General features: G+C 40.3%; 1 protein-coding gene across 1 annotated transcript; it reads right to left on the bottom strand.

Annotated features, from left to right (window-relative positions):
* Positions 1 to 3127: 3127 nt before the first annotated feature.
* LOC133802622 (farnesylcysteine lyase) lies at positions 3128 to 7220 on the bottom strand. The gene is made up of 5 exons (XM_062240970.1): positions 6565 to 7220; positions 6301 to 6474; positions 5420 to 5779; positions 5105 to 5280; positions 3128 to 3629 (listed from the first exon to the last, which is right to left on the bottom strand). Exons 1-5 carry the CDS (start codon positions 7069 to 7071, stop codon positions 3365 to 3367), a joined length of 1482 nt encoding a protein of 493 aa, XP_062096954.1. The 5' UTR covers positions 7072 to 7220; the 3' UTR covers positions 3128 to 3364.
* Between the last annotated feature and the right edge of the window lie 2646 nt (positions 7221 to 9866).

Below are 9866 nucleotides of genomic sequence, written 5' to 3'. Positions count from 1 at the left end.
GGCGAAGGCCGAGAACGACAACAAGCATGCTGAATGCAGACGCCATGGCATGGCCATCTAGGGTGTTGAACTCACCCGCTCGGTGAAGACCATGAACCTAGTGCCTGGTAATTCACCTGGGTCGGCAAAGACCATTCTGTGAATAGTCTGTTATCTGTTTAAAGTTATGAGTAGTCTGTTATATGCTGTGTGCGTGAGTTTTCTTGCTGGGCCTTGGCTCACGGGTGCTCTATGGTGCAGGTAAGGGCAAAGGAAAGGTCGACCAAGTATGAGTTTGAGGGCATGGAGCGGCGCGTACATGTTTTGCCTACCTAGCCGCCACGACTAGGGTTGTTTTGGGGGACATGTTATAAACATTTGTTTTTGTCACTTAGGTCGAATGCACTCTAACAATTGGATTGTAAATATATTTTGAAATAGTATATTGAGATCCCAGTGTATCACTTTTATAACTTTAATGGATGTCCAAACCTTTATACTTAATTTTCATTAAATGAGTCTTTATTCCGATTTAATCACACTTTTCAGTCTAAAACCTTGATTAGTGAGTTTATGGCACATTTTAAAATCACATGGTAACAGCTCTAGGGTATTAGGGCGTTACAATTCCTTTAGGCAGTAAATGACTAAAATGCCCCTTGCCCATTAGTTTACCCTCAAATGCCCTCAAGGGCAGTATTGTCATTTGCCACATTTCTCGCTAACTCAATTAACACCTCATAATTCATGTAACTTCCAATATCCTCAAATAATCACTAAATAATTTCTCATTACCAGATAAATCTCAGTAATGTACTAAATTACTAAAATACCCCTAGGCTCACCCCAAGCCGGGTGTTTCGACCCCGTTATGACTAAACCACTAACTTGCTCCCTAGGATCGCCTCTTGCCGAATAACCCAATTATATCCACATAATAATGTGGTCTCAATCATAAAACACACACACACACACACATATATATTCAAATATATCCTCAACGAGCCAAAATTACGAAAATATCATTCTCATAAGAAACAGCCCACATACATGCTTAATACACCTAAACATGCAAATATAGTCATATTATAATATAACTCACATAAATTCATATTATCTTGCATATAATCATAACACATGCACATAATCTTCAATAAATGCCCTCCTAGCCCCCTAATCAAGGCACTAAACCTTAGTAGGGGAATTGGAACGTTACAGCGCCTATGTTGTCTCTGAGTGGAGCAGCACTAGGGGGTGGCACCCCTGCGCTTATGCGGTTTCAGAATGTGTTTTTTTTCTTCTAAAGTTTGGGAAAAGGCTTGTGGGCTCGGGAGACGATTCCATCACCCGGATTGATGGAATTGGGAGTCCCGAGAGCAAGGAATTAGTCCTCAAACCCGTTTTTAGACTTAGTTCTTAATTATGATATTGTTTATGTTGTTGCGACTAGGGTTACCACAAAGCTCGGGAAAGGGATCACACTCGGGGTCGTACCATTATTTGCAGAAGATTCAAGGTAAGAAAACTGACATATGCACATAGAGCTGATTGGTTGCTATGCATACTAGCATTGAATTATTTGTGAATGATTGTTACAACCTATATTCGACCATCATGATGAATGTGGGGCTGGTCGGCAAGCGTGTGTAATGCAGGGCGGTCGGCAAGTGTGTGTAATGCATGTCGTTAGGCAAGGCTGTTTTCTTGGGCCATGTAAATGATTCATGTGATTGGAATGAATATACAAATAAACTGCAAAACATGTTTACGATTTATATGATTGGAATAAATGCATTTTGTATCTGTGAAGCATGTTTTTATTACTTATGAATAGTTAGATTATTATTATGCCTTGCGAGGGTTTTCTTATTGGGCCTCGGCTCACAGGTGTTCTATGGTGTAGATAAGGTGAAGCGAAAGGGTAATCAGCCATGAGTTCGAGAGTTGTGGAGCGGAGCGTACATATCCGGCCAGCTCCGTCACCACAGTCAAGTTATTTTGAGGGGCTTATGTTACAAATTTGGTTTTGCTGCTTACGTCGGCTACTTTTGTAACTTTTATTGTAGTTACTTTTCGTTTAAAACTCGTACTGGGATCTCATGTAAATATTTAATATTTCAATACAACTTTATATGATTAACCAAAATTCTTAATACCTAAACCTTTAATTAGCTTTAATTATACTTTTGAGTCCAATGACTCACTTAACGAGTTTATCACAGTTTTAAACACACAGTGTAACGGTCCTGGATTAGTAGGGCGTTACAAAAACTTTATTCAAAATGCTCTAATCTCATTGGTTAACACTAATGATGGTTCTACAGTATTTAAGGGGTTCATATGAGATTTTGGTGAATTGATCACTCACCACACACTCTCTCTCTAAAACCATCTCTCTCTCTCTCTCTCTAACTCATAAGGATTACTAGTTTTCTCCAAGATCTTCTTCAAGAAAACTTGACTTGTTTGAAGACCAAGTCATGTTAATCCCAATTTCATTCCATCATTGTAGTAGCTTCAAGCAATCTCTTATGAGAGGCTAGGAATAGAGATTTTGGACAATAAGTCTAATTGTGTCAAGCCTTCTTGCCATCTCCATTGTTTATCACATAAAATCATAACTTTTATGACTTTATGTGACTAGGGTTTTCACTACAAAGGTTATTTCTTCATCTTACTTTAATTTGTGTTTACTTCTATTTAGTCTATATTGTGATTGATTCTCATAAATTGCAATATACATTTGTGTTACAAGCCATATTCCCAACAAATACTGCAAGGCAGTTTTGAGTATGCTAAAATGATGCCAAAATTGCATTAAAAAAGATCAATAAAAACACCGTAGAGGTAAGCTAACTTTTTTGGGTCGAACCACCATAAATTGAGGGGTCTTCTTTCTCTTTCATCTCCTATACTTCCATAATCCATAAACTGTATATTCTTCGCAATTTTAGTCAACAGGCAGGTTGGCAAAAAATAATAGGACTGTTCATATTGTCTTTTTTTTTCCCTGGGTAAGGGTGTACTCTTTTATTTATTTTATTTTATTTTATATTGAAGTCCACTGCCGAGGATCAACAAGTCTAGCATGGTTTTATTCAGTCCAATAGGCTTGTCGATTTAGAACAGAAAAAGGGAACAGGTAGAATTGAAATAATATAAGAAGCAATGGTAAAATTGACCTTATTCTCGGGGTGACATTACAAGTAAATATTATCTTGCAGAACAATGTCAAAAAAAATTCCTTACACAATCTTACAGCAAAATCTACATAAGAAGTTTAGCCATAATTATTCCTTCCTTTAATATATTTCTAACTACAGTCTGTATAATTTTACGGTTTTCAAAGGAAAGAAAACTCAAAGATCTATTTGCTAAAAAAAACTCACAGATCTACAGGCAAAGTTCCTTCATCAGAGTTGGATTCCAAATTTGAGGAACTGAATGGTGGTTGGCCAAAGAATCTAGATAGGATGAGACGAGCAATATTCTCAGCTGCCACAGCACTAGTCTCCATTGTACTAGCTGCATTCTCAAAAGCATTCACATAATACAAATGCCGATCATCCAAGATAAATGGTGCAAACACTTCAGGAGCATTGTAATGAGGGTATGCAGCCCAATTTATTTGAATCGTCTCCTTCCTGAGACTGAAACCGCAGGAAGAAAATAACAATGAGCATTGAAAATTTAGAGGATTTATTATTTTGAGTTTTTGTAAGGGTGGGTTACCTTTCCCATTAAGAGGGAACAAAGAAAGAACGAATAATTCTTATTTAGCTAATTCACAATCTAAGCTAACAAAATAATTTCAACTTATTCTATTGTAACTTCACACATCATGATGTCAACCCAAAAGGAGAATACAAGTCTTGCTTGGTTTATTGGACACATTTGCATAACCTATTTTTCACAAACTTAAATTAGATCATTTGAAAAAGAGATAAATGAACATAATTAAATCGAACCACAAACACATGACACACCATACTCCCAAATACCCACCCTGGCTTAACTTTTTTTTTTAACTTCTCTAGTTATATGTAGACATCAAATTCCATGTTCTAACTGTTTGTGAGAGAGAGAGAAAGAGAAGCTTAATCTACAACTGAAGAGGATGGAGAAATAGTGAGCATTCTTGAGATCAACCAGGCAAAAATATGTTCAGATGGTTTGCAATTTAGTCAACCGGCCTTGTCAAGCTTACCATGTAAAATTGGAGAAAAAACAGCAATAGTGAGGAAAGTATGAAGAGACAAATACAAGCTGAGTAAATTCATCACTGAAATTATAAGAGATCTCTGAGTGCAGGTTAACTTTGTCAAATGAAGTAGAATACTGTAAATGAATCATGGTTGGGATTGGGATGAGAAAAACTAATTTGTGTAACCAGTTGTCATCGTACTAAAAATATTATGACTGCTGAGTTTCGTAGAGTTAATTGAAATCTCTAAATCCTACTGAAATTACCCATTGGCAAATGGATTCATTTATATGGTATATAATTAACATCCAACTAATATCTACGCCTACTGGGAGAGCAATGAGTTTTACAAATGTAGTTTGCTTTTCAACGACTATGTAGGACTTGCTCCAAAACCAGCCCTCATTTACTTTGGAAATCTAAAAGGAATAACAATCACAGCAACAGTTTAGCAAAATGGTATAATTGTTCATCAGACCTAATATTGTACTGCAATTTCCGTCACTTTTACTAATCACAATGATGACCTCATTCTAAAGCCATAACCTCTTGTTCTTCTTGGTTTTCAAGATAAGATAATGGCTAGTGGGCTTTGAAGGAGTTGGTGTATCTAGACAAAATATACAGTAACAAAGATGGAATGGGGACATACGAAATGGAGATTTAATTGGACCACTGATGATAAGTGGAAGCCAGTGCAAAGACAGAATGGGAGGACAATTGTCAACATTTTCAGAGAAAACTATGATTATTAAGGTAATGTCATTATCACACCGGCTATCTACAGTAAATTTCTAAATTACTTGGTACTTGAAGTTTTTTCAATTAAAACTGTATACAATGTAAGTAGCAGTCTCCTGGACTTGAAAAATATACGATTCCCCCACTCAAAGTGAATAAGAGATGGCTAGTTGACAATACCTGAAGATGCTATCTAGTAATTCATCATTCATAGGTTTACGAGAGAAGATCTTGTATGTCATATCTTTTTCATCATGTCGCTTAAGAACTGAAATGCTTGAGAATGGAAGATCTGGATGCTCGATTGTTCCCACTAGTTCTGGTATTTTTGATACAGAATCCAGGCCAAAATATTCCTTGGACAACAAACATCAAGGATTAAGTTTTTATTTATTTATTTTTATATAAATAATGTTTATATATATAATGTTGAAGAAAATGAATGGCAAACGAAGGTTTGTGCACGAGGGTTAATAAGAATGTCAGGGAACTTACAGGCTTTAGAAGGCCCCGAATAAATGTTGCATAAGTATGCTGTAAACTTCTCTTGGGAATCGATACTAGAGGGGTAAACTGAATATTCACCTCATCTAGGGGTGTAGCAACGACAGCAATGTCACATTTGTAACTCTTTCCTGTGGTGGAATTAAGTTCATAATATTTTTCAACAAAGGAGATTGATTCTATTTCCTCGTGTAGATGCAATGCAACATTTGAACGATCAATAAGACCAGAAGCCATCTGCCAGTTGCCTCCTTTGATGGACCACAATCCTCCATCAGATCCAGCCAACGAAACAGCTCCTGCAAGTCCACTAATGGCTATACTCTGACCGTAATTGATTCTTGTGATGACCTGCAATTAAAAATCTAATGAAATTTTGGTAAAGCTCAAACATACGGCTTTTTCATACCCAAATATACATTTAATCAACTCAAAATTCAAACTATCCAATATACCCCCGTATAGTATTTCTTGCTTTAAGCATCATACGCATTCTTCAACCAAACTGAAGCTACATTCATGTGCATATTTCCAAATCTCCAATTTGTTTAAAGTACAGTCGATAGCTTAAGATGGCATCACAACTTTATAGCTGATACAGCATTCATTGAGACTTGCATCAAGAAAGATCAAGAAATGTCCACTCATAGAGGGAACACAATGCATAGATCTCATCGTATGAAGCTTAATCATACATGATTTCTCAACTTGATTTCCCATTTGAAAAACTCAAATCCATCCTAAAAGTCTATCAATTCCCATTAAGGATTATTACAATATACTTGTACAATCTAATTCAAAACTTAGCATGTCAGGAATAACACCTCTTGTCAGAAATTAACCATTTAGTATATAAAGCAGATAACTCTTACAGTAACAAGCTCCTGTATCAACAAAGGAGACAATCCAATATCAGCCAATTTAAATCCCAAAGTGGTGGTTGTCAGATTGTACAGTCCCGCCCATTGAAGCATCTCCTCAACTCTTTCAAAAATGGGTCTCGACTCATGGCTTTCATAGTATTTCAAAAATTTCCCAACAGTTTCCTGCACAGTACAAATATGTCTCCCAATTAATTAACTCAATTCAACACTCTCACTCGAAATATATGTAGTAACATAGACACATATTTTTACCTGAACAAATGTTTCCATTTTGAGAACCGAGAAGCCGTAGCGAAGGACCATGAGGACTGAGTTGGCGATCGAAACAATCTTCTGAACAAAGGGAAGGTCGGAATTGAAGCTTAGGGTCTTAAAGACGAATTTATTACCGTCCCAAATTCCCAAAGTGGGAGAAGCAGAGGAAGATGAAGAAGGTTCTTTAATGGTGAGATTAAGGAGCTCGGTGTAATTGAGGGCGTGGAAGTTCTTGGGATGGAGAATGGACGCTCCAGCCTCGAAGATGTCGCCGGAGACGTTGACGGAGGCCGTACGCCCTCCAATGACGCCGTTTCTCTCAAAGATTCGGATGTCAAAATCGACATCGGGAGAGGAGTAAATCCGGAGAAAGTGGGCGAGAGAGGAGCCTCCGATGCCGGCGCCGACGATACAGACGGCGGCGTCCTGCGGTTGTGGGTTCGTTGCTGATGAGACAGAGAGAAGATAGAGAGTGAAGATGAGTGTGAGCCTGGATAACAACATTGTTAAGGTTGTTCTGCAAAGCTTGAAGCATGAAGCTTGCAGCTTCAGGTGTTTTGTCTTCTTCACGATAATTTGTACAACTTAATTTGCGTTGTTCAATACGAATGATTCTTGTTAAGCTGGACAGTTGGACATTTTCTTAGGGTGTACACGGTTTGGTCGTTTAGAAGAATTTTTAAACCAAATCCCTCATGTAATTTTTTTTCAAAATGAAAGACGAAACCAAACTATTAAAATTAAAAATTCAAATCAAACCAAACTATAAATAATCAGTTTGATGGGTTTGGTTTTAACCATATAATGAAATTATTAAAATTTAAAACTTTTTTTATTATAAAATAATTAACTAAATAATAATAATTTTAGCTTTACTTTTGAGACCATAAAAGTCTACAGGAAATTTATTGTCTTTGTTATTGTAAGTCTAAGTATTTTGAATCATTTTATAAAAGTGAGAAAAAAATATTTACTTTCTAAACAATGTGGGACTTTATATTTTTTTTTAGTTTTAGAAACTTGTGCATGTATTAAATACTACTAAAAATATATCATAAACAATTAAATTGTTTGGTTTGGTAGATTTTATATTAACTTAAGAGTAGGGGTTCAAATCTTTGAACTATCATTTCTAAAAGTTATTTTTTTAGAAAAAATCACAGTCCGGTCCAATTTAATTAGTTTTAAAAAATTAGAAACAATGACCATACCATTAAAGCTGAGCGGTCCTGTAAATGTGGAAATTTCTCCTTGAGAATTCAATTCACGGATGAAGCTCTATACTACGAGACACCTTCACTAGGCGAGGGCCCTCGGCCACTTGCCCATACGAACTTCACCCTCGCTATGCGAGGGTCCCCAACTGGTCGTCCGCATGCGCCCCGTTCCATCAGGCATCAAGCCTCGCCTACACTCGGAGGAAGAATGTCAGCCTCGCTATGCGAGGGTGGGGGCTTTGTTGTGGCATCCGTGCTCCTAGCCTCGCGACGCTGCACCTGGCGGAGGCGAGGGACCCTCGCTATGCGAGGGTGCTACCTTGTTGCGACACCCGTGCCATGCCCATACTTGAGGGAAAAGGGCCAGCCTCGCTATGCGAGGGCGTGGCCTTGCCACGGCGCTCTTGCTGCTAGCCTCGTGTCTATGCGATCCGCATAGGCCGGCCCTGACCCTTGGCACCTTGACTTCTCAGGACATGCATAGGTTGAAGCCTCCTTGGCATAGGCACGAGATCACTTGGGGGAACCTTGTTGATATGCCAAACGAACATGGAGCATTGAACGGGAATTGATGAGGACAACCGAGTACGGAACACGTGCGCTGACACGGGGTGTACGGTTATGGAAAGAACAGAGGCACGACCCTATGATCTGCGTCTGAGGAGTAGTGGCGGTACGGACCTGTACGAAGAGTGGTGGTACCACTTGGACACCCCCGACCATACGCCAGAGCCGACAGTACTATGTCCAAGGCCACGACTCTGACACCATCAGGGTAGACACCACTACGCCCTGAGCCACTACATTATCAGAGTACCTATGTACGTCCCTGTGGTCCGGGACTTGTTTGTATCCAGGGCCAATAGAGCCCGCCCCCCCCCCCCCCCCTCTTATAAATAGGCTCCAACCCCTCAGGCTAAGGGGTTGGAAAACTGAATGTAAAAAACGAGACTTAAGAAATATATGTTTCTGGTATTCATGGTTGCTTAAGTTTTCTCCTGTTGTTTAGAGTTCTTTCTATATGATTCATAGCTTCCTATAGTATAGAGATCGAAGTTTTCTAACCATCAATCGTTGACGAGTTCTTACCGTCAACAGTTTGGCGCCGTCTGTGGGAACGTAAGCACCAAGCTACTGTTCTGCCATTACTTCCGGCAAGGAGAAATGCCAAGACGTTCGAAGCGACTCAGGGAGCCTCAAGAGGTGGAGGTCCACCTTACCAGAGTCCAGCTGAAGGCCTCCATGAAGGATCTACCTCCACCCCGGGACGTAGAGCCCCCAAGGGACCCTGAGGTTCACGAGAATGACAAGGAGGCCTCGTCACCGGCCATCCCACACGGTGAAAGTCCTCCAAGGACAACTACTGCACCACCCGGGAATGCCAACGAGTTCCCTCCTCCCAAACCACCACAAGTACCGAACTCCGGCCGGCAAGACCCGGGCCCCTCGACGCGTAGACACGATAAGCAACCCCGGGTCCATTCCGTGAGCTCGAGTTCCAAATCTCGTTTCTATGAAGAGGAGATTCGTGAACTGCACCGTAAAAACCAAAGACTACAGACTACCCTAGAGAACATGCAGGAGGTGCTGAATGGCCTGTTGCAAGGTAAGTCGAACATGACCCTCCCAAGAGGAAAGAGAAGGGTCGGGAAACCACTGTCCTAGTAGACGACGAGAGGACCAGACACTCCACCAGCAACACCCCCAGGGAGAAGCCGCAGGAGCGTCCCGGACCGTCGAGGCCACCCCAGGGGCCAAGGCAAGGGAACAATGGTGGCTCTCGCAACGACATCGAGGTCACCTCAAAGAGGACACCCGCGGATCTACGAGAGGAGCTCAACAAGAAGAGGGCGGATAAGAGGACTACCCCTCCCACTGTCCCTCGGGACGGCGAAGGAAAGGAAGGTGTCGACCCGTCCATGTTGAGAGACTCCCTGAGGAAGAAGAGGCAAGACCTCGATACAGAGATGAAGAGCCTGCGGAGTAAGATTGTTACCGCATCTGGAGGGCAAAGCCTTGAGGAGGAGTTCGACTATGAATCACCCTTCACCAAAGAGATCCAAGCCATCCGACTCCCAACCA

Source organism: Humulus lupulus, chromosome 9, assembly GCF_963169125.1.
Source record: "Humulus lupulus chromosome 9, drHumLupu1.1, whole genome shotgun sequence".
In the NCBI taxonomy this organism is placed as follows: Eukaryota; Viridiplantae; Streptophyta; class Magnoliopsida; order Rosales; family Cannabaceae; genus Humulus; species Humulus lupulus.
Note: the sequence above shows the minus strand (reverse complement) of the source record. Positions and strands in the feature narration are given on the sequence as shown.

Coding starts and splice junctions, on each gene's coding strand:
- LOC133802622 (XM_062240970.1), bottom strand. CDS start 7,071: ATGTTGTTATCCAGGCTCACACTCATCTTCACTCTCTATCTTCTCTCT. Junction 6,475..6,564: donor AAATGGAAACATTTGTTCAG/GTAAAAATATGT, acceptor TGTACTGTGCAG/GAAACTGTTGGGAAATTTTT. Junction 5,281..5,419: donor TTCGGGGCCTTCTAAAGCCT/GTAAGTTCCCTG, acceptor TTGTTGTCCAAG/GAATATTTTGGCCTGGATTC.